Source organism: Ahaetulla prasina, chromosome 1 (assembly GCF_028640845.1).
Source record: "Ahaetulla prasina isolate Xishuangbanna chromosome 1, ASM2864084v1, whole genome shotgun sequence".
NCBI classification, from domain to species: domain Eukaryota; kingdom Metazoa; phylum Chordata; class Lepidosauria; order Squamata; family Colubridae; genus Ahaetulla; species Ahaetulla prasina.
Window position 1 is genome coordinate 139,143,160 of NC_080539.1, and position 26,196 is coordinate 139,169,355.

At 34.4% G+C, this 26,196-nt stretch overlaps 1 protein-coding gene across 6 annotated transcripts in view; it reads right to left on the reverse strand.

Moving 5' to 3' along the window:
- Positions 1–937: 937 nt before the first annotated feature.
- Positions 938–26,196, reverse strand: part of PHF3 (PHD finger protein 3) — a 56,183-nt gene continuing 30,924 nt past the window's right edge. For 5 of the 6 annotated variants that reach the window (XM_058176590.1, XM_058176605.1, XM_058176585.1 and 2 more), the window contains 12 exons: positions 19,103–19,421; positions 17,201–17,381; positions 16,192–16,342; positions 15,952–16,108; positions 13,862–13,978; positions 12,779–12,913; positions 11,699–11,834; positions 8,449–8,647; positions 6,528–6,675; positions 6,226–6,315; positions 5,096–5,291; positions 938–4,622 (listed from right to left, as the gene is read on the reverse strand). In XM_058176590.1, the coding sequence (XP_058032573.1) occupies positions 2,491–4,622; positions 5,096–5,291; positions 6,226–6,315; positions 6,528–6,675; positions 8,449–8,647; positions 11,699–11,834; positions 12,779–12,913; positions 13,862–13,978; positions 15,952–16,108; positions 16,192–16,342; positions 17,201–17,381; positions 19,103–19,421 (3,961 nt within the window). In that variant the 3' untranslated portion in view covers positions 938–2,490. Of the gene's footprint in view, positions 4,623–5,095; positions 5,292–6,225; positions 6,316–6,527; positions 6,676–8,448; positions 8,648–11,698; positions 11,835–12,778; positions 12,914–13,861; positions 13,979–15,951; positions 16,109–16,191; positions 16,343–17,200; positions 17,382–19,102; positions 19,422–22,435; positions 22,518–26,196 lie in introns of all 6 variants that reach the window. The other variant, XM_058176608.1, reaches the window with a different exon arrangement.

Sequence of the window (26,196 nt, forward strand, 5' to 3'; positions counted from 1 at the left end):
CCAATTTGGTCTAATGGTCATCAGGCTAGAAACTGAGTGACTGAGTTCCAGTCCCACCTGAGGCATGAAAGCTGGGTATCTTGGGTCACAACTCACCTCAAAGGAGTTGTGGGAAAAACAAGAAGAAAATAATACTAGATATATTCACTATTTTGAGTTATTTATAAAAATAATAAAGCTGGGATAGAAGTAATTGCATACTTACTTATTATATTTACTTATTATCTACTGTTAGACTCAGACTAAGCTTGGTGAATACTTAATAATTCAAGTCCTAACTAAGGACCTATCAATTATTAAGGTAGCAACTAAGGATATAGGCAATTCCAAGCAAGTGGTTTGGAAACATTTTCCAAATATGGATGGAATCCTTTGCTCCAAGGGCTCCAATCACAATTGGTCTAACAGCTGATTTCTTTTTCCATAAGCATCTTGATCTGAAAGTCATGGTAGATTTTTTTTAATAACTGTTTTATCAGACATATCATGAACAAGGGGCCTGTCTGTTTGAATTTTAAATTCCCGTAACATCTCAGGCTGTTCATTTTCCAAAACTTCTTCAACTTGATCCTCCCAGGAATTTTTAAAAAAAATTTGCAGCAAAACTTATTATGAATAATATGCTTGTTATCTTCTGTCCATGACAGACATATAGTAAGAGCCCTTGGGAGAGTTAGATAGCTAAAATGAACACTAAGTAAAGGGTTTCACAAGGGTTGAAAATAATTATGGGTGGAGAATGCTGTCTTGTGCCAGATGTTACTCTACTCACTCTTACGGGAAAATTCCAGGCAAAGTCCTCAGTGCCTACATACACAAGAATTTATCCTAAACCTAGCATATGGCTGCATTTCTGTTGAAAATGTACAGACTAATTATATGCATGAATGAGTCAACATTTTGGACAGTCACTTTAAAAAAAAAAGGTACCATCAAGCAATTTATAATATAGCATTTTTAATTTGACTAAATAAAGCCATGTGCAAGGTTTGCAAACTGGCTATTATATTTAAATAGGATTTTAAAATAGCCTAACAATTTATTTTAATCACATATTATTGAGAGATAGTTTCTTTCTTATACTAAAGTGCAAAATCTATGTTCATAGGTAAGGCGATTTAATTAAGGGTTTCTTTTTTTTTAATGCACAGTGCTCTTAATTTTACTAAATACTTCAAAATAGGATGTTGAACAGAGTAGTGCAATGATATCTAACAGAAAAACCAATATACTATGTTTCACAGAAAAATCACATTTTACTGATCTATTTATTAAAAACCCTGTGGGTTATTAAAAATTACCAGTCCTGAACTGTAAAGGCAAGCCATATTTATACATCTTTCTGTTAAACTGGTATAGCCTATTGCTCCACATCTATTAAAATCAAGCAAACAACTGTGAGAAGGTTATCATTTGTAGAATCAAAATACCCCTTAAAATATTTACATTTATAATATAAAGAATAGGAAAACACAAGTCTCATGTACAAGCTTAGGTATTCAAGTTTTCAAAGCATGAGAAATAGCTAAAAATATTAATTTCAGCTGAAAGCTAGGGTTCTCAAATTGCCATCAGGGGTGGTGGTGGTCAGATTAAAAAAAAAATCCTTTGTGCAGATGAAGCGGAAACATGGTCAACCTTGATCTAGGCTTTGTTGTTGCATATAGAAACCCAAAATGAGCAAAGCTTGAGAACTCCTGAGAATTCTCCTAGATGGGGTTTAATGATTAAAAGTGGAAAAATAGATTTAATTCCAGTCCTAACATTAGTGACGTCATTAGTTTTATTCATTTCAGGAGGTGAGCGACAAGCCATAAAATACCCCACTAAAAAGTGTGTCCCGAAGCAGTAAAACCTGGACTCCTTCTGCTCACAGGCCACTTCATTCTATCAGAAATGCCCAATAATTAATACAGGTGGAATTCCTTCTGCCACCACCATTTCCTTATTCTTTGGAATCTTTTGAATACATGAATCTTTTGAATTCATATGTATTGGAATAGGGCTGCATTACAATCTCTCTTGTTTTCAAAGCCAGTGTTGTGTTGTCATACTTAACACTAGAAATCCATCTTCATGTTTGCTGGAGTAGCTCCAAACACAAAGTACAAATCACCAAAGGCTACAAATAGCTCGACTGAAGCCCAATTTGACAAAGAATCTGTATGTGTCTTTTATTGCATATTAAAAGAAGCCCCTTTCGGTCATTTTTCTATACAAGCAGAGTAAAATCTTCCAACTATTCAACTCTACTCCTATGTCAAGAGATTGTAAAAGAAAATGAATGTGCGGTACACAGACTGGTACCAGAACAGATTTAGTCCTACAAAACACTAAACATTGAATATAAAAAGAAAGTATTGATGGCACAATTATACCCAAGCACATATTATACAGACAGCTTTAGGACATATTTAAAACATAGTATGTTCTATTTGTTTAGAACTAGAAGACAGACTGTGCCTTCTTTCTCTCTCATTTTTTTTCTTTTCACCTTTTGCTTTTACCCCGATCACTCTGGTCCCTGTCTTTGTGATGCCTTTCTCGGTTCTTTTCATTGTCTTGCTCCTTTGACCGTTCCCTACTCTTTTCTCTTTCTTTCTCGTGAAAGCGCTCTTCACTTCTAGGAACATCCTTCTTTTCAGGATTTCTACTTTCTTGTGAGGATTTGCTTTCAGAGTCCTTATCGCTATGTGAAGGCCGCAACCTCTCTTTGTCTCGATGCCCTTCCTCCCTGTTTTTTCTTTCCCTCTCTTTCTCTGAGCTTCTGTCTCGGTGTCGACTTCTTTCAGGATCTAACTCCCAGTCGTGCCTGCCCTTTTTGGGGTGATGAGATTCGCTATAAAACCTTTGCCTGTGTTGATCGTTCTTCCTCCTGCTGAAGGTCCTCTCCATGTGAGGACCCTGTCGGCCTGCCCAGGGGTCACTGTGACGCCTTTCGTGTCTTCTAGTGTTTTTATTTTGATAAAAGTGTTCAGGCCCTGAGAATCTTGATGGTTTCTGGGTGGGGGGAGGGGCTGGTGTAACTGGTCCAACAAAGTGGGGTAGCTGACCTGGCAGGTGAAGTACGGGGGGCCAAGGCATGAGAGGGTTTTGAGCAAAACCAAAGCCCGGAGGTGGAAGGAGTGGTGGGGGCAGATGATGGGGAAACCCAAATATAGGAGCATTCGGTGGGGAGAAATTAGGGGCAATAGCCCCTTGAAACTGAAAACCAGGGGGAGTTGTTTTAGTGGGAGGGAAGTTGGGTTGAGGAGTCCTAATTGGTGAGAAATTTCCACTTGCAGCAGGTAATTTGCTACTGAAGTCAGACTGATGACTTGTATTTTCCACTTCAAATTGAGATGATAATGATGTTGATGAAGAGGGTGGCGGTGGTGGAGGTGGAGGTGATGGCGGCGGCAATAATCCTCTCTCAGAATTTTCAGTCTCAATGTTTTGCATCAGGGTGTCTTTAAGTTGTGAGCTACATGCGCCTTCTCCATTAGATGCATTTGAAACCAATGTTGTCTTGCATGCTTGGTTATCGGTCTGATCTGAAGCTAATTCATTTCCTGAAGTCTGCTTATTATCAACTTTTGACCGTTCAGATTCTGAAGTATCAAGCTGCTGCATATCTTCACTTCTAGTACTATCGCCTTCACTTTCTGAACTATTGTTCTGTTGGCCTCGTCCAGCTGCTTGCCTTGGGTCTCTCTTAAGATTAATGAACGGTGGAGATTTAGAACTATGAATGGTCATAGTATCAACAGATGCTGTTCCAACATTATTGCTCCCAACTCCTTTTCCAGCATTGGAAGGAACAGGAAAATCTATGATTCTTTTATTTTCCTGAGGAACATTATCTGTATCACCCAATTTTAAACTGTTTTCCGGAGTCTCTTGGTTTTCCTTATTCTGTGATAGAATAGTTAAGTTTGCTAAAAATACCTCAGTGGAAACATCTGGTGGTTTCTCCTTAAGACTCAGACTTGTAAGAGTTCCTGAAGAGCAAGGGAAATCTGATACGTCCACTGCTAAGGTATTATTGATGGGTTCTTTTGCATTGTCCTTTTTATGCCTTGTATCTTCAACACCCAGTGGGATGTCTATGTTTTCTTCCTTTACATTTGTCCGTTTCTCCAGTAAAGGAAGTTCTTTAATAACCAACTTGTCCAATGTTGGTTGGATATGTTCAGGCATCTGCCCCGTGGTATCCAAAAGGCTTTGAAGAATGTCATCTACTGGCAGTGGCTTACTTGCTAGTTCGAGAGCAGATGACTGATTTTCCCATCCAACCAAAACCCCAGGAAGGAACCGTAGAGGTTTGGGGGGTTCAAGTTTGATACTCTCCACAGCAGGTTCATTTGCTGTGACTTCTTCTGTGTTACATTGTTGGGATTTGATCCTCTGCTTATGCAGTACTGTGGTGAATGAATTAAAGAAATCGTTTTCTTCTTCTCTTTCATTTACCTCAGTATGAAGTACTTCCGATTTGTTCAGTTTACTTTTTTTCTCTGGCTGCAAATTTTCAGGACCTTCTTCAGCATGGGTCACGGTTGAATTAGCCACAGCACTAATCTGCCTTTTCAGCTTCTGGCGAATTATCAATCCCAGCAGCAAGTTGGGTCGATGGACTTCAATTCCTACACACATACACACACATATATAGTATATTAAAAATGGAACAATGTAATAATAGAAAACATGTATCTTGGATTTTTTTTTCAATTAAAAAAAGCTACCCTGAGTCTCTACAATGCCAAATAGTTTAAATGGTTCACTGATGTTACAAAATGTACTTTAAGAAGCTCTGGCAAAATTTCATTCCACAAATAATTGCTATGTAAAAGTACATTTTACACTGTAAAATACTTATGTGGTAAATCAAGAATACTAATTCTATCCATGAGCTAAACAGAGAAAGAAATCCATGTCTGCTCTTTGAAAAAAATCTCCATGCAAAGCTTCATTTCCAATATTCATGAATGCTCTGCATCAATCATTCTAGCATAGTTAAAATATATAGCTCAGAAAATAAAAAGGTTTTGTTCTTGGTTTTTTTTAAATCAATAATACTTTAGTGCAAGGGACAGTTCAGCCTATCTTTGTTGCTTACCAGGACCATCAAAAGGAACCAACTGATGTGGAATTTTATCAGAAGCACCTAAAGGGATAATATATAAATCCTTGATTTGCTTCATGTTATTCGCTGCTACACCGTAACGTTTTCTGCTGCTGAAGTACGCAAAAAGCAAAGTGTATGAAATCTGATCCTCTTCTGTAACAGGAGTAAAACGAACCACACATATTTCCTATTATGAAAAAAGGGAAACATTTATTAATTATCACCATATTCTTAAAATAAATACACACAAACACATCTATTTTCATTCCTTGGGGTATACATTTGTACTTCATTGATTTTAGATGCCAGGAAATTCACTCATGATGATCATAGATAGCGAACAAGTAAAAGTCACCTAGAGCTGCTTGATAGTGAAATGAGTGGCATGCAAATTTAATAAATAAACCAATAAATAAGAGATAATGCTTTACAGATTCTCATATTGCTGTTGCACGCCAGGAAGACACATGCAGTTTGACGCTATCTCAAAACAATGTTAATTAAATGCTGGACTATTTAAACAGATCTAATTTGTAAGCCTATTGCTTTGATACTGAGGAAGGCAAACTTTAAAATGTATGCAATATAGTAAATGATTCTCTCAAAAAATTTGTACTGAGACAAAGTTGTGCACTAAACCATATTATATATTTTGAATATATGAAACATTAACATGAATCAAAATAAAATCATTTATCATAAATTAAAGGAAGTCTTAGATGCCACCAGTGTAAGTGTACAGAGAAATTACATACAAGCTATATCAAAAAGAATTTTAGTGCTTAATAGTATTCCTAAAATGGGAATATGTACAAGTATCATAGTTGCAAGTTATTATCTTTATTTATAATACTCTTCTTCCCCTGGGTCTTTCTGTATCTTAATTTTTCTAGGCTTTCCGTATACTGAAAATGAGCATGTTATCAAGTTGCTGGATTCATTACTGAACAAGGAACAGTGCAGTTTATTTGTTTTCTGCATTGGATTTCATACAAATGGTACTGATGAATCAAGTAATGATATCAAGTAATGATAGCACCAGCACGAAATCCTATTCTTTTTAAAAATCAAAGAACATTGAGCATCTAATGCCACATTATATTACAAGAATACATTTTTACCTTTGTACCTGAAGCCTTTATTTTATCAACATATTCCCAAACAGTCTGAGGTGATATCCTGCCACCTACTTGGATGCTATCTGGCAAATCCTATGGAAGAGAAGTAGATGTATATTTTTACCAGAAGACAATATTTTTTTCTCAATAAAAGAAATATAACTGTCATAAACTACATGCAAAAGTACATTTGTCTAATGCTCTCCTTGGTGATTTTACACTGCAACATTTCATTGTCCACAGTAAAAGAAAATTCAGAAAGTCCTCAAGAAAATGGTAGAATTGTTGAGTACCCCATACATTACCTCTGTTAAACTTTCAAAAGAACCAGAGATTGGGTAAGCCTTGATAACAAACTTTGCCACAGATGGCATGTTGATAAAGCCTTTCCAAATGAAATTCAGGTGAGCTAGAAATAACGTTTCACTTTCAACAGTCCCAGGTGTTTCTGATCTGAAACACAGAAATGAAGGCAAACAAAGCAACTTAATGCGGTCAGCACTTACTGCATTAAATATGAGTGGGTGAGAAGGAAAAAGAAGGAAAACATTTCCTATATGTGCCATGGTGAACAGAAACCTTGTGGGCTTTTCTTAGTTAGCAAGACAATTTTGTAAGTGAAATTGACAATGGACACCAGATCTGAGTCAACGTAATCTTTCAGGAATACAGGTGAGAGTATTGAGTTTGTCCATGGGATTCTGGACAGCTATTTTTCATTAGATTTTGGAAATTGTCTTTTTTGGCGGTCAGTCATGAGTGGAGTGGGTGAGAGTTAGAATTTACATCAAACTCCAATTTGCACTTTATGGACACTGCGCTTGACCGAGCCTTCTGTCTTAATCAATTTTTTGAATTATTTTCTTTATTCTTTGCATATTGGAAAGATTAAGACCCTTTAGACTAGCAAGGTTCTACTGTATTCATTAGAAGACCTTGAGGACATTAGAGCCAGAGGATAAAGAAAATGAAGCAAAAATCCTTAGTGCAAACTTTTAACTACCTTACAGCTAAACTTTTGAGCAGAATGAATCAGATGCTTCATAAAATTAATAAAGCATGTTCATATAAAACTATAAAACAAGAATGGGCTGCAACTGATGTTTATGAAATTAATTTGAAAGGGGATTTAAACCTATATAAATGGATCTGACAGATGACTTATTCCCTATAGAAGCTGAATAGACATTAAATCAGAAACTTGGATATTTGGATATTTATTCCTCTCAGACTATACAAAACAGCTCTGCTAAGATTTGGAAGGACTTGTTAGAAGTGACAAACAAAAGGATAAAGTAGAGAAATCTATTAAAGTTCTGGAGGATTTTTGCTTTGAAACCTAGATGAACAGCAAATTTGGGGGCAAAAGACTTTTTTTTTTGAAAAGGTCAAAAATTATCCTAATTTTTAGGATAATATAAGGGAAGATTTATAAGTTTGATGTGTTTGATCAGCATTAAAAGAATTCTATCTGATTTCCCTTATTGGACTTCGTTTTCCTTATCTAATAAGAGAGGAACCAAGGAGTAGTTAAATCAAATGAAGTTTCATTTAAAAGCAAATTATATTAAATAACATGAATGCAGGTTATAGGATTACTTCCCTTATGTGGTGATTTAAAGTACACAGAGTAAGATCTAAGTTACAGTGTTTTAGCATTTCCAGACCTTTTTCTCCTTTGGAATAGCAAACTTTCCTTATCATTTTATAAAGGACTTTTGAAATTCCCTTATTAAATAATTTGTAAAATAATATAGGGGGTGGTAGAAGAAATAATGTTAAAAACTCTCATCATTTACAATTTGTGTAATGCAAATACTCTTACTATTTTCACAGTACTCTTATAGTGCATTGCATGGCATGGCCTTTCATTGCAAATTGTTGTATTATATTGTAATAGAATTATACTGATTCATGTCCTCTTGAAATGAAAAGTATGTGTTGCAATACCAAGGCATTTCAGTCTATTAAAGAGTAGGAGAAAAAAAGAAGACAGAAGGAACAAAATAATGTTCACTTTTGGCAGACTTCTGAAAGTTTCATATATTACAGTTCAGTCTGAAAACCTGGACGTTTTAAAAAAATTTCACTTGTTTGGAATATTTTACTCCCTCTCTTCATTTATGGAAAACAGTTTTCAGTTAAGAAAGCAGAACATTTTTATTCAAAGTGCATATGGTAACTTCTATTTTCTTATACGCTTGAGTAGCAATCACAAATGATTACCTGGAGCTAGAAGTGGACGCAAACCCTGGATTTGATAACTCTTTATCTTCCTCTAATAATTCCAAAGCTAAGATGTTTGTTGTTGAAGTAAGTGCATCTGCTATATTGTCAGCTTCATTGTCTGATGGCTTCCGAGCAACTCCAACTGATACTTTCACTTTTTTCCCAGCAAGATCATCACTGGGTGGTGCCATTCGACCTTGAGAAGAAAATTAAAAAGCTTTACTGAGTATTTATCACATTAAGCCAGTTTCAAATAATTATAATATAGAGTAACAATTACTGCTGTCACCATAATGCTAAAAAAATCTTGCTGGTTGAAATTAAAAGCACAGTAGCATATCTCTAGAATTTAACTCAAGCAGTTGAAAGAAGTTTAGATAATTATCAAAGAGATGTAGATTATAGATGTAGAGATTAATTTATCATAGAAAAATAAAGGTTTTACCCAAACACAATAATGTATATATGTAGGTCTTTGGTTATTCGGGTTTTCTCCCGCGTAAAATTGGAAATGTCTTGGCAACGTTTCGACGAAGTCTCTGCACGCACTCTCACATCACCACCCAGCACAGATCAACTCCGTAGCCAAGACACTCATCTCCAGAACAAAACGCTTAGCTGACGAACAACACCTAAGAACCGAACTACACACTCTCACTAACGTACTAACATCCAATGGATTCCAGAGAAATAAGATTACCAAACGAATCCATAAAGAAACCCCCACTAAAATCCAAGACAGAGAACAAGAAAACGGCACAGCCCTCCTCCCATATATAAAAGGCACCACAGACAGAATCAGCAAGATCCTCCACAAACACAACATCAAGACAGCATTCTGCACAAACCGAAAAATATCCACCATCCTAAGAAACCCCAAAGACAAAATTGAGTTAGAAAATCAAGGAGTATATGAAACCCCATGCACCGCCTGCCCCACCACATACATTGGACAAGCCAACAGAAGAATAAGTACACGCATTGAAGAACACAAGAACTCAGTCAAAAAAAGAGGAACCAACTTCTTCCCTGGTCCAACACCTTAAAGCCACAGGACACGATATTGACTTTAAAAAGACCAGAACTATTGCCAAAACTGAACACTTTAACAACAGAATAATCAGAGAAGCCATCGAGATAGAAAAACGCCCACACAGCATGAACAAACGAGATGATACCTCCGCCTACCAGCCATTTGGAAACCTGCCCTTATTGACAAATGAGTCCCTAACACGAGGAATGACACCAGACCCACACTCACGAGGTCCACACAGGATGTCACCACCACACATCCACCCAGAAAGCAGACCCAAACCCACACTGATCAGGAAGCACGACCAAGGACCAGAAGCCAGACCGCAGCTGCAACATTAGCCATTTCAAACCCCTCCAATCCATACATGCAGCAGACTGACACCCACTATGAAGATGTAGCACGACCACGACCACGAAGCCAAACAACAGCAATGCAGCTCACCAGCTCAAATCCCCCTGCAACTCAGACTAATCTGAGCACAACCAAGCCCCCACCCAAACAGGACACACCCCCATCCAATCAGAGCACAAAAAAACCCCCATCCAATCAGAGCACAGCCAAGCTCCCACCCAATCAGTTCAAACCCCCACTAGCAGTTAAAAAGGAAGAAACAGCTGCGATCACACATTGCTCGCAGAAGCACGAAGCTGAAGCCTGAAGATGACGAATGAGACTTTGTCGAAACGTCGCCAAGACATTTCTAATTTTACGCGGGAGAAAACCCGAATAACCAAAGACCTACATACAAACACCCGCGAAAACCTCAGAAAACAAATATATATATGGGTTCATTTGAAATAAATAGAATTAAGAACTATATTCTTCTTCTGAAACTTCTGAGGGAGAGAGGTTTTAACCACCTCCTAGCAATCAGGCCAGATTCACAGCAGCTTTGAAGCTTCGTGTTAGAAAAATGGTCAGTGGCAAAAAAATATTGCTGAACTACAACTCCTAATAGCCATGACAAATGTGATCGCAGCTGTTTCTTCCTTTTTAAAAAAAAAGGGGGGAAAAAGGAAGAAACAGCTGCGATCACACATTGCTCCCAGAAGCACGAAGCTGAAGCCTGAAGATGATGAATGAGACTTCGTCGAAACGTCGCCAAGACACTTCCAATTTTACACGGGAGAAAACCCGAACAACCAAAGACCTACATACAAACACCCGTGAAAACCTCAGAAAACAAATATATATATGGGTTCATTTGAAATAAATAGAATTAAGAACTATATTCTTCTTCTGAAACTTCTGAGGGAGAGAGGTTTTAACCACCTCCTAGCAATCAGGCCAGATTCACAGCAGCTTTGAAGCTTCGTGTTAGAAAAATGGTCAGTGGCAAAAAAATATTGCTGAACTACAACTCCTAATAGCCATGACAAATGTGATCAAGGAAGAGAAATGCTGAATTTGTACTCAGTAACATCAGGTTACCTGTAGGTTCTGCAGCCCACTCTAAACTATCAGCCAATCAAACAGGTAGAAAACATACTTTGTTAATTTGGTCTTTGATATTAATTTTACTGAGTTTAGCATTATTTATGGTATGCAACAACCCCTGAATGTAGACAAGACAGAAGAATCCCATTTCTGACTTATTCAATTGATATCCCATTGTTCCTTCAGGTCAAAGGATAGCAGGATAGTAAGGATAGCACAATACTTTTTTGGGGGGAGGGGGGGTATTGCACAATTCTCCCTGTTGTAGGTTGGTCTGAGCAGAAGGATTTGCAAAATGTCATCCAGTGAGCTTCCCTGGCTGAGGATGGATGTAAATCTAATGCTCCAGGGTGCCAATCATTACATTCTTCTGACTTGCACACACTGCCTCTGAAATCCACTTTGCTTCTTCATAATTTAGGGCACATGAAAGAGCTCTAATTTTAAGCTGTGGTTTGGAGAGAGTCTGAACGAGCTTGGAAAGTAAAGGAAGAAACAGTCGCCCTGACAGTCATATAATGCAGTATTAGCTGGAGTGACTGACACAAATTAAAATAATCATTTGTTCATGAAATTCACTTTATGACTTGAGTTATTCATTCTTTCTTGGTCTAATTTACTTCCTGGAATTGCTGAAAGTACAACTGGATATCATTTTACAATTAATTCCACTGAGAAACTGCCATTATTCTAGGTTTTAAACTGACAAGAAATGCTAAGGACCAAGAAATTCAAATAGCACATATAATTTTTAAACAAGCTTGTGAATACTACCTGTGCAAATTTTACAATTAAGATCAAATAGGTGGTTTTTATGTTGATTTGTTGTATCAGAACTGGAAGAATCATTAGCTTCTTTAACTTTTTCAATTTCCTCCACCTTTTCTACAATTTTAATTGGAGCAGGTTCCTACGAGAAGAAAAGAAATTTATATATGTCCATAATAAACATTATATACATCATTTATTAACATTGCTTTATAAAAGAAATAACATTCCACATTTACTAAAGGAGTCCCCGTTGGCATTATGCTGAGTAACTTAAAATGACATTAGCAACACTAAATGCAATAGTAGACTAAGAGTAGGCCAGCTTATTGTTTTCAATGTTATCAATTCTGTTCCTATTCTTCAATTTATTAATTTCAATGAAATAAAATATAGCAACAGCACGTAGACCTATATACCACTTCATAGCGCTTTACAGCTCTCTAAGTGGTTTACAGTCAGCTTATTGTCTTCAACAATCTGGGTCCTCATTTTACCGACCCCGGAAGGATGGAAGTCTGAGCCAACCTTGAGCTGATCAGGACTAAATTCCTGGTACTGAGCAGTGAGCTAGCTTGCAGTACTGCATTCTAACCATGGTTCTTTCCATGGTTCAAATAAAATACATGTACACAGAAAAACAGGTCACCCAGTATTACAACCAGTTAAACAAATGAATGTGCTTCAGATCCCAGGAATCCAGAGCTGTCTTTATCCTGATCCTGAATGCCTACAAATTCATCGCTGCTGAATAATATTTTCACAGGGATATTACGAAGGCCTCTGAGGAAACATCATTCATATCATAACTTCTGCTGATTACCATAGAAGCTCTAGATGTTATTATTCATCTTCATGCAGAAACCGCTATAATATATTTTCAATGTTTTGGATGTTACAAGGAAACTTGTTTAGCACAAACATGTTTTCATTTACATACTGCTAGCTTTCTCTTGTAAAACAAGGACACATGTAGCCCCTAGGCTGAATAAATCAAAGGTTAGACAACCTACATATTATATTCTAGTGCATAAGACCTGCTGGTGAAAAATATTTTATTGTTACAATGCATTAATTGTAATTCACCTGAATTTCCATAATAGTTGCTTCTTGCTCTTTAACCGGAGCTTCACTTTCAATTTCTATTTCTCCTTTATGAGTAATTTTTGTGATTGGCCGTCTTTCAACTTCCCTCTGCTCTTTTTCAATCATTTCAATTGTCTATCAATAAACAAAGAACAGGTTAGATATACAGGCAAGATCCTCCAGATACAAAGTTCTGGGACATGAAACTATAATTAAGAGATGGAAACTGGATTCCTTCTTTTATACTAGAATACCTTTAAAAACATATGCCAGTAAATTAGTTTGTAAACACGTAGAAAACCTGACAACAATTTTACATACGAGAACAGCGGTTCCCCAACCTTTGTTGCCAGGCTGGGGGAGGGGAAGGGAACCAAGCCGTGCGAGTGGCCGGCTGGTGTACATGCATGCAGCTTGACCTGTGCAAGTGGCGTGCCAGCATGTGTACATGCATGCTGGCCAGCTGTTCATGCAAGTTGAGCTGTGCACATGCTCAAGCCCACCGGCCTGCCGTTCATGCGGCCCGGTTCTTAATAAGCCCAGGGATTGGGGGCCCCTGTACTGGAAGATATGGTTCATTTTCAAATAAAACATTTTAAGGTTCAGAATTCCAGAATTCCAGGAATATTGAGAAAATTATTCAATCAAGCCCATTTTACTTGAAAAGAATAAAAGTATAGTCATAATGCTAAAGGATGTCATCTTGAAAAAGATTTCTAGGATATTTTGACCAGAGAGCAATTGTGGCAACAGAACAAAAAAATGATGTAAAATGAATTGGGGCAAGAGAGAACCAAATTTATTCCAGACCCAAATCTTATATTAGGAGAACAGCTGCAAGTACTCAATTGAAATACTCAATTGAAACCCAAAGAAAATATTAAATAATTTCCCGCATGCAAAATGCATGCTGTGAAGGGGCTGAATTTATCCTATTTAGTTAGCTTAATGTGATCTGAGGGAAGCATTGATCATTTGATTATTTAGGAATGAGAGGATGGGCAGAGACAACAACTTTTTGAAATCAAATAACTTATAATCAGAAATTAGGGGACCGATTCAATACTAGTAGATAAGCCATACATGTCTATTTTCTCTTTTCCTCCATGCTGCTAGTTCTTTGGAAGCTAGTTCTTCAGGGCTCATTCTTATCAGATGATCTGGAGTAACTTCACCTTTCAATACTCTTTTAAAAAGTATCTGGAAGATAAACCAATAATTAGTTATATATAATCAACCAAAACCTGTATTTTTCTAGTATCAATTCAACAAGAAAAGTATTAACAACTGCAAACCAACTATACTTATATGAAATTCTGTTAATTTCCCTTGCATGACCACTTCTCTACTGCAATTGTACACAAATGTAAATATTTCATATTTAGCTTCAATGATTTTTATATGATGTAATATACCAATAGGAAGAACGATTGGTTTTCTGTTTAAATCCTCTAAAACATTCTGCAATTGAGCTGAAAAGTTTAGCCCAGTCTTTGAACTTAAGGGCAAAAAGTAAAAGAAACCTATAAATTTAAGAGCCTATAAATGTAGGTGAGTATTAATGTTATTACTGAAAGCAGAGGGGATACAAACACAAACTTCATCCGATATCCATTTCTATTCTGCTAATCTGTATCTGCAGAGTTAAGGTTACATGCAGAAGAACAGGATTGCACTTCTTATATTTTTAAAGTAATGACTATGTTATCTAAAACACAATAATTAGATTCAATGTAGTTTTTTAATGGGGGATTTCAAATCTGCTTTAAAAAGAAATTCCCACAAAAATTTAGTTGGAAAATGTTTTTGTTTTTCCTGCCTATCTAGCTTGAACAGAAACATGGCTCCTATGCCATCCATATACTAGATCTATAACATAAACTGAGTTTTAGGAATATGCAGTCTGATACAGTACATATATAATGAAGAACAAACATAAGGCTTGTGGCAAACCTCACAGGCCAGCAGTGAGACACGAAAGTTAAATCCAAATCAGAAAGATCTAGCAGTTAAGGCATCATATTACAAACCAGAAGACTGTGAGTTCTACTCCCATTTTAGGCATGAAAGCCAGCTGGGTGACTTTGGGCCAGTCACTCTCTCTCAGTCTAACACAGTGTTGTTGTGGAGAAAATGAGGAGGAGGAAGATGTATTAGATAAGTTTGCGGTCTTGAGTTGTTTATAAAAATAATAAAAGCGGGATATAAATAAAATATATAAAAATATTAATTATTAGTTGACAGAACGATTTAGAAAAGAAATTGTTACATTAAATCCTGAATTTGCTTTTCTAGGATGTAGTAATTTATTGAAAGGTTTTGCTTCAGTAAAGCTAGTCCTTGGCTTACAACTATTTGTTCAATGACTGTTCAAAGTTATAATAAATCTAAAAAGCAACTTACGACCAGTCCTTGCACTTACTACTATTGTAGTGTCCCTGCAGTCACGTGATCAAAATTCAGCCACTTGGAACTGGCATGCAGTTACAATGGTTGCAGCATCCCAGAGTCATGTGATTGCCATTTGCAACCTCCCCAAGGTGCTACCAAGAAGCAAAGTCAAAGGGGGGAAGCCAGATTCACATAATGACAGTAGTGATTCGCTTAACAACTACAGCAAAACAAAGGTCATAAAACTGCATGACTCACTTAACGCCTGCATGAGTTAACAATGGAAGTTCTATCCCAGGTGTGGGTATAAGTCACAGAATACCTGTACAGCAATTATGCTGATAGTAGGGACAGTGTGCAATTTTCATTCATTCGTCTTTGCTCGTTCAGCATCCTATCCATTGAAATTTTATTCTGGGGAACCATCCAAAGGTAAAAAAAAAGGTGATACACTAGTAAAAATGTCTTCATCTTGTTTTCATCAGCAGGAAGTTTATTCACATATACTATTATAGTTCTCAATTAAATCTATTTTTTAGGTAAAGAAATGTGAACCCCTATTTTGGGGAGGCAAAATGCCTCTGAAAAAAATTAACAAATAAGATATTTTAGCATGCAAAAAGAAAATGACAAGTGTTTTCATTAAATATAGACAGAAAAAAAGTGGATGCATCAATTTGGATATGGAATAAAAGTAAGTTAGAAAATTTCTAGGCCTCCACAAAGAAACAAGAATTATTTTTTGAATAGTTCCCAAGTACGTAAGAAATGTCATGACATACTTTATTTTTTGGATCTTTCAGATTAAATATCAAGCTTCTGTACTTATTTTTGTACTTCGAATCGGTATCCCGGAAAAAGGAAAAGAGCTCTTTTTCTATTTTATTTGCAACTTTTGCTGCTCTTTCTTCAGGGATCTTTAGTGTTGAATCTGCAAGCCTGAAAAAAATATACAGATTTTATTTTATTTTTTTCAGGAAACAACTGGAGTAACAGGAATGGTTTTACTGCAGAACTCATACCTTTTTTCTAGAATTTCTTTCAGTGACTGTTTAACACTTTGTCTTATCTGATCAGCAGAAGGTTTGGCTACAGAAGCAGGAGGTGAGTGTACATTACTTGCTGTTCCCTTCTCAGTTCTCTTTTTCTTCATTTCCTGCTTATCCTGAATACCTTTTGAAATATAACCAAATTAACCATTTTAGAGAGCTATGGAGAGATAAAACTACATTTCTCCAACTGACTACATTCTTGATAATGAGAACAAGAAGTTTTACTGTTGAAAAGATAAAGTGAATTGACTGAATTTATTTTAACACCATTTGTAGACTGCCCCAATCTGTGGAAAAAGCACAAAACTGTAAGTATATTCAAAAAGAGCAAATTTTTTATTTTTAAGATTTAATCTGAGCTTTTTCACCCATCAGTAAATTCCACAGAGCCTATTTTATTGTTCAAACGTTATATGAATAAAACTAATCAATTAAAAAAATTAATATGAATTCCTGTTTAATCTCAGAGGCACTACCATTATTATAACCAATCAGGCAAAATTTAATATTTAAGCCCATATATTATCAGAAGTTCATACTTCAAATGTATTCAAATCTGTGTGGCAAAATGATAATTATGTAAATTAAACTAGATTAAATTATATTCAGTGTGAGACTTGTTTTTAAACAGAAGTGTTATTTTTACAGTGTTGCATATTCCCACAGCAAAGTGCCATTCCTCAAAAGAATTTCCAATAAAAGGCATAAGCTATTTCAGAAAATGTTAGCTTGTAGAGTCAACTCTATGCTTTATAGGAAATTTATCCATGTGTATAAATAATTAAAAAAAGCTGGCAGAAAAAAGTCAATATTTAAAAATTATTTTATTCAATGAATATTTTTTTCAGATTTATTAATATTTATGATATTGGTACCAAATGCAAAAAAATTATTCAATCTGATTGTATTATTTCCAGCAGTTTTTGAATATGACTTACGCATTTTGGAAATCATTATCAGCAATTTTGGTTTTCATTACCTTGCTTGGGCGTGCTTTCACTTGAACATGAAGCATTATCTTTATTCAATTTTTCATATTTGTCTTCAGAAGATCTTCGGGGAATTGAACCCATTTGCCCTGTTTTCTTAAGGGGAATCTGCTGTCCCTTTTTACTTTCAGTATCTTTGCATTCCAATACTGCTTTTCCTTCGCTAGATTCCTGAAACATTTACAACACTAATTGTAAACCTTTTTTTCTGTTTAATTTTTCTTTAGTCTCAGGATCAAAGCATCTACAGAAAATTATACGTTTATATAATCCATGCCCCAACTTCAACATAAATTGTTCCCAAAAGGGCTAGTTGCTTAAAAAGAAGGGGGGAAAAAATCAAATACCTTTGAAAATAAAAAAATATAAAATGAACAGAATTGTACAGAACATTCTATTCAAACTGACTGGAGAACTTTGATTTAGACTAGCAAAAGAACTCTATTCCAAAGACCTTCCCCCCCCCCATTCTGATTGCACTGACTGTAACTACCAGAGGAAGGAGGGGAAAGCCCAATCATATATCTTGGCTTAAAATGCTACCCAAACAAAACATGTCATTAGATAAATAGTATGGTGGTTGTACATCTCTCAAGTAGTAAGGATTATTATTTACAGAGGAAATATCATTTAAAATAATGGACTTTCTCTCATACAACTGAATATTCATCGTTTTCAATTTTCTTCCTCTCAGGATCTGATCAGAACACCTTTTACCAGACTAGAGGAAAAGGAGAGGTGTATGAAAAAAGAGAAAAAAATAGGTCCCCTTCTTCAACCCAGTGATAAAAGGTCTTGTTCTCTGGTGAAAAATTAGATTTCACCCAGACATTGTCACTATGTAACTAATAAAAGCATGCATCTATGAAGAACCATAAATCTTCTAAGGAACCAACTGTTCGTATTTCATACACATTAAAATGCTCCTTTGCATTTTATAATCTTGGTCAACATTCCCTTGCAGAATTGCATTTCTAAAACAATAGTTCAAGCAATACTAGCACTGATTTGTTGCTCAGAGGCATTTTTATCTAAATCTGAGCATTCTGAAATATAACATAAATATGAATAATTACGGTTATGGGAACTTCTGAAGGAAGCACAAGTTGCAACAGTAATTGTTTTAAATTAGCAATTAATCTGGGATCTTATCCATATTTAATAGCAGACTTATATACCACTTCATAGTGCTTTCCAGCCCTTTCTAAATTCTTTACAAATGTCAACATGTTGCGCCCAAAAATCTGGACTCTCATTTTACTGACCTCGGAAGGATGGAAGGCTGAATCAAACTTGAGCTGTTCAAGATCAAATGCCTGGCAGTGGGCAAAGTTAGCCTGCAATACTGCATTCTAACCTCTGCCTCACCATGGCTCTTCATTCATTTGTTTTAAGTAAATAATTTAATTATTAAATTATTATCATTATTTAATATATATAATAAAATATATAATAAATATAATAATATTAATACTTAACAAGTGACATTTTTCAGGGCTTCAGATTGAGTCAGGAAGCCAAATATCTATTCAGTTACATAATTGTTTATTAATTATACATTAACTGGAAATGACAGCAATATAAGTATACCTTTTATTGTGAAAATCCTCAAAAAGATGATACACGTTTTATATCAAACTAACTTAATGAAAAATTTAGTCACTCTTCTTTCTTCTTCCATTATTTAGAAAACAACTAATTGGCAAAAGCTATAAATGACATATTAGGCAAATTAATCTCATTTCGAAGTAGAAGAAATAGTTATTTAAAAACAGTTAAAGGATTTGCCTTTTAAACCAAATATGGCAAATTTGAAAGAAAATTTTTTAAAAGGGTTAACACAAAATTTGCTGTAATCCGTCCATACCATAAAAAGAAATCTCATTTCTTACCCGCTTAAAAATTTTGACCTTATGTTTCACAGAGTCTTCTCCTTGCTTTGGGATCTTGTTTTGAGGGCCCATGAAAGTTTGCTTGGAAATTCCAGGCTTCTCACACTCCACTGATCTATTGTCTCTGGCTGTTTCAAGTTTCACATTGGCATCCGGCATATTCTGATCAAATGAATCTGGTTTCTTGTCTTCCTCAGCGCAGCATTTGATGCAAACATATTCTTTGTCTTCTTCTCCCATTTGCTGTGCTTGAAACAAGCTCAATCCAACACAATCGCCATGAAACCAATCATCGCATCTACCACAACCTACCATAAACCTAGAACAACAACAAAAAAATTAAAAAAAAAATCATCACATTACTTTTATCATAATCTTTATATTATACTAAACATAAAAAAAGTTTCTTAATTGTCCTAAAAGGCCTTCCATATAGAATAGGTCCTCCTTCTTTGACATATTTTGCGCAGAAGAGTGCATCCATTTCTCCAGCCTTACAACATGATGTAAAATGCCAAGGTTATAGTAAGAGGGTTTTGTTTTGCTAGTCAGTACAGTCTACTATCATTCTTAATAAAATATACATCTGCAAAAGAGAATTTTAACTTCTGAATTTTGTTCCAGCAGCCTAATAAAGATGACTACTTACAACTTCAGAAAGAATTCAACAAATGAATACATAGAGTTAGATCCCATATATCAGCAAAACACTTGCAAATTAGGATCTAGTTTTGAAAAATAGGCAATGCCTAATTGTTTTAATAAGCAGATTAATCATTCTTCCCTATTCCAAATTACATAGTAACCAGAATTACAGCTACCACTATAATACTTATCAAATAATATAATAAAATCCCAGACACTTGCAAACTTCATTGAAGAGCTAATTGAAGGCAAGAGTTGTCCTTAAATTGGTAATTTTCTACATGATGTAAACCCCTACTATTCTTTCTTCCCCAATGAAATTTGACAGGAATAAAACCCTCTATAAGATAAATTATTCATACTTTAGCATACTTAAATGCATTAGAAGGCAACTCAATCCTCTCCCCCCCCTCCACAAATGGAACCACTGGGTGGGAAAGAAGGAAATACTACCTCTTTTTATTTTCAGGTTTGCCTTTGTAAAGTTTTAGAAAATAAGTTACTTGAAATATTTGAACTGATTTCAGAAAAATCTTGACTATTTTCAAAATAGGCAACTGGCTCAAACTTCAGTTGTCTCAAGAGAACAATTCTGCCTACATCTTCAAGCCTAAAATCTCCATTATCCCAAATTATCTTGAAGGTATTTCAGCTTGAGTAACTTTTTAACAAGCTGATGAATTTAAATGATCTGTGAATATATGCGTAGTCCATATATTTTATAAGGAAAGAAAAAGCAATTATTTTTACCTAATTACCTAATTAAAAATGTAAATTTTCTTCTGACTGAAAAGTGTGTGTGTTCTGCATGTATATCTGTCTATAGGTGTACGCACATATGTATCCACATCCCAACTGCTTATCCAAATGTAGAAACTTTTTAGATAAATATTTTGAATTTATTTTAATTCTATAACTAGAAAGTAAGATAGTAACCACCTCATATTTTTCCATGAATGTACATCATGGAGAGTGGTCACATTTCATTAGAAAGATAGAGCACGTTAGGGAATATAAGTTATATTTCAGAAATGATTGCAAATAAAGCAAATGACAGTATTAAGTATACATGAGAATTTCATGAAGTTTATTAATATGATTCACTCTGAAACATGACACAGTGAAATAGGCCACAGATATATTTTATGAATGGGTGTAAAAATAGTTTAGTGTGTTCATAGAAATTAGAAAGGATTTTTTAAGAAAGTTGTAAATGTATGAAATAACAGCAAGCCCAGAGCTACCTTGTAGGAGCAATGGGTGGCACAGAAATTTAATAAATAAATAAAGTTAAAAAGACATTCCTTTCAAGGAAACTTGAACTTGGCTGTCAACAGAAAATTGTCATTAGAAATAAGTTCACATTCTTGACAAAACTGGCAAGTTCTGTTTTTGAACAAAAAAAGGAAAAATGTAGCTGTAGATGTAAAAATGTAAATAAATTTCTTCTTATTTAGCTAACTTTTTTTTAAACAAAGTAAACTATATATTATAACTCTTAAAGAAAACCATGAATTTTCTTCTATTTTAGATGTTAAAAAGTTTATTTCATTGATCCCTGAATCAGACCTGGTTTTAATGGAAATGAACTTGTTTTTACGTTGTCTAGTTTACAGTAATCAAAATTTTCACGTTGACAGTTCAATAAATTATGTGGACATATTACAATGTTTTAGTTATTCTATTTAATAAAATCATTTCAGAACAGATGAATGCACTACAATCTTTATATAAAAAGAGTTTTGTTTCGTTTGTTCCCTATTAACAGGAAGAAACTAATTCTGCTAACTAATAAAACTTTTTTTGCTTGTTAACCTTTCTCTGAAATAACACTAATTCTTAATCTGAAAAATAAAATGTAGAAAATTATTAACCAATAACATTAATGTGCCCTTTGGATAGATATATTAATTTTATCATTAGCTTAAGTCTCGGAAATGACAGGTTTCACTTAAGCATAATGAAATCTGGATATAACTGATAAGGACTGAATAAAGACTCAGTAAGCGTAACAGTTGATGCTTAATTTACTGCAAAAAGATTCAAATGGGTAATGAAAAATTGGACACTGTATTAACTTGCACTATAATTAGATTTAATTGGCTATATTTAATAGAATATGATGACGATACATTCCACTACTTAAACAATTTATGCTAATTTAGTCCTTACTGGTATTTTACCAAAATATTATAGGGTTCCAAATAAAGGCAGGATTCCTGCTTATTCTATCCTGATCACACTAATCCTCCAAGTGTATCACAGAAACTGGTAGGAAGAAAAAGAGTACATTTCCGAACAATAAAATGTGGATGGATTCAATGGAAATTTTAATAATTTGATTTTTTGTGAAATATATTTCTAAACAACCTTACAATTTTTATTAAAATCTTTTATGAGTAATAATGGAGAAGAAAAAATCTTAATAAGCTATTAAGTAGCCATTTCCCCAATAAATTTAGATTTCATTTTTTAAAGAAACTACTAAACTCTTGGCCACTAGATTATTACTTTTTAGTACTGACATTGAAATAGAAACAAAACTAAAAATAAAAAGGAACAGCTAATAGTGTGAAATAATTGTGGACAGGAAGACTTTCTAAAAAACTGTCATTCAGGAAGAGCTGGTAACAAAGCATTCTTCTCTGACAAGTTTTGTAGTAGCATTCAACATGTTGGCCCACTAACACTAAAACTCTGGATGTAGATTGCTTCTTAGTTTGATGTCCAATTGCATTAACCATGTTGTAAGGTTGGAATGGATACACAGCTGGAACAGAAAGAAAAGAAATACTGTAAGATAGTAATCAGTGATATTTAGCAGATTCAACTATCATGAAATACAACCTATACAATCCTTAAAAGCTCTAATTACATACATTTGTGTTCTTAAATTCTACCTTATAGTTCTGATGCAACAAGTTACTGTAAGTGGGAACATCTGCTGCAAGCATACTTAAATAATTGTGTTAAGATATGGACAGCTCATTTCCACAGGATCGCACTGTTACAAGTAGATTCTACTACTCAGAGGAATCTACTAAAACAGTCCAATGTATTATAGACTATCTTTTTCAAAAAAAATAAAATCAAAATACAACTTTAATATGGGTAAAGCAAAACTTTTTGCTGGGTAAGTCAGAATCTTCTTCTGGAAGGTAGCATTAAAACAAACAAAATTAGAAAACAAGAATACACCAGTCCAAATTCACTTTATTGTAAATACAGTTTAAAGTTGTTTTATAAAAGGAATCAAGCCAGTTGTTTAGGAAAGTCATAGCACAAGATATACTATGTGTCTGTCAATCAGTTCATTCCATTTTACTTTTTTGTACAGGCATGTACAAAACATATTGTACTTCACCTGTAGTAAGAAATATATATATCCAATATGACAAGCATCAAGTGTCTTTAAATAAGCTGTTCCACCAATGACAACTTTTTAAACATGTTTGAGTTAGAGCTGCGTGTAATAGGTTGCAAGAATAATCTTGAGGAAGAAAGAGCCTCAGAAAAGACAAGGGTCAGATAAGAGAAATCTGAATCCAAAGCAGAAATACAATTTTAAAGAATGTCTCAGACATATCGTGCTACTATTAAAAGATTTAATTAAAGAGTAGCAAGATCTTGCTCCTGATCCCATAGCAAAGATAAGCTACTGATTGACCTAATCCATCTCTGACTCATACATATTGCATAAAGGATTAAAAGGGGAATTCAGTTTCATTAATACTCATATTTACTAGATAATGGCTTATAGATTAAAGTGTCTGATCTCCAAGTTTAAAAACAAAACAAAGTAACAAGCAAAAAACATTAGTTAAAAAAATATTAGTATGAAGTTTTCAATGTTTTATAAAATGCAAAAAATCCATGGCTCTCAACTCAAAGTTTTTTTTCTCAAAACACCATTAGCTTGTTAAATAGTCATTAGTTTAATGAAGAAAATTAACACACATTGCTATATAATAAAGTCCAATGTTTCTTACCAAGGAGCATTTTCCAACACTTAAGTAAATAGGAAAAACTCTTTAATGTAGTTTAATTTTCCTACAAAGTAATTTGCACTTATTAGATCTCAACTTAATGAGGTCTTTAAATCATATTAGTATTTTATTTATTTGAGAATTTTAAATAGCTTACAGCAATACATTAAAATGATTTAAAGAATGATGCAGATATAGTAATTATTGTCACTTGTAGTTGCAGAAGTTAACAGAAATCAAATAAATTAATAAAAAATAAATTGTCATAATGGAAATGAATATAAAGGTAGTCCTCAATTTATGACCACAATTCAGCCCAAAATTTCTGTTGCTACGCAAGACCGTTACATATGTTTTGTCCCATTTTACAACCTTTCTTGCCACAATTGTTAAATGAACCACTGCAGTTGTTAAGCTGGTAACATGGTTGTTAAGGAAATCTGGTTTCCCCATTGACTTTGCTCGTCAGATCAAAAAAGTGATCACATGACCCCGGGACACTGCAACTGTCATAGGTATGAGACAATTGCCAAACATATAAATTTTGATCAAATGACCAGGGGGATATTGCAATGGTTGTGTGAAAAACTGTTATGTCACTTTGTGTTGTCATAACTTCAAAAGTCACTAAATGAATGGTTGTAAGTCGAGGACTACCTGTAAATAAATCAGTATAGAGATGAATATTAGACATTTATTTCATAGATATATACTAAGCCATAATGGATTACTTAACTATGCTAAATAAAAAGCAATAAACCCAAATCATGTCTTGACATATACGTGAAACACTAGTAGTATGATGGAAACAAAATGAAAACCCAATCCCATATATGTATAGTTAGTTAGATGTGATGCAAATCTAGAATTGTTTGCAATCTAAATCATTTTCACTTTAATTTCAGTTAAACCAGTGCGAATGTTTAGCCAAGAATTAAGTTCTGCCAATTTCCAAACGCTTATAGCATAGTTTAATATAAAACTTGTATAATGCATAATAAAACCATATAAATGCTTGAGTAAAAGCGTAGCTCAGAATTTACAATTATCATTATAAAAAATAGAAATTGTAGAAGATATGTATTGTTCAGAATTTTTTTCATAACTGAACTTTATAAAACATACATACGTAAACTATATGGAATGAGTCCAATCCAGAAAAATACTTATTTAAAATAGGTGTGAATTAGATTTAAATTTAGATTCATGCAGAGTGGGACAAATAGAATTGAAATGGTTGTTATATAGCCACAAAGTGTTAGTCTCCAAAATTACTGTGAAAGCTTTTTTCCATAGCAACTATAAGGCATAATGAAAGGAAAGATCAACTTCCACTATCCTATTGAATAGATCAGAATCTAAATTCATTTATATCTACTTTAAAATGTGTGTGTCTAGGGTGAGAACTCCGAGTAGAACTCAATATGAGGCCTGCAAAATAATGTTGTTCTTTTAACTATAGCCTTTTCAAAATTTCTGAGAAATGTAGGAAACCTAGGTGTATGGGAGAAAGAAACCAAGAAAATGAATTCCACCAAGAGAAGTGTACTATTTGGAGTCTATCAATGCAAATAGCAGAATCATTTTATTACATAAGTAATAATTGTAACTTTATATTATTGTTAATTTACCATTTCTACAAGATAACAAAATATTGATCTCTCTACACCTACTGCAGAAGTCATTACTGCAAATGTCTTTTAATATTATTTGAACTCATTCTAATTAGCCTTTATTGTTTTAATAAGTGTCAGTGGCTTCTTAAATAAAACAAAATCTGGATGGGGATGGTGGAAATCTAGCTTAATAAAAAGATCATAGAAACAATGATTGCAAACCAATTATCAGTCAACAGTATAATATGGCTGCACAGAAAACTAACACCATTTTAGCCTCCATTGACTTGCTTTGCTATGTCTTCATCTTCAATATTCTAATTTTGGGCAATTATACTCTACAGAGGATTCAAATAAAGGCAACAAAGATTACACGGTGACTAAAAATTAAACTTATGGGGAGAAAAATATTGAAGGAGCTGGGCATATTTGAAATTGAGAAAAGATGATATAGCAAAGTTCAATAAATGCTTGAGAGGTTGTCCACAGAAGGCCAAAACTGGTTCTTTCTCAGTCCAGAAATCAAGGCTTTATGTTAACAGGAAGTCAGGTTCCAACTAAACATCAGGAAAAAAAAAATAATTCTAACAGTAACAGCAATTTGATAGTGGAATCAATTATAAAAGCAAGGGCTAGGCTTTCCTTTACAGGATATCTTCAGGCAGAAGCTAGCCTGTTACATATATGTTAATTTGATTTGATACAATCAAGAGGAATTGGACATAATGGCCTAGACAGCCCCTTCCACTTGTATGATGCATTCAATAGGTGTTAGGTGCCAGCAGTGATATGAACTGCATTAATTTACAATAATTTGAAAACTTCTGCTCTCTTCACCAGTTCTATT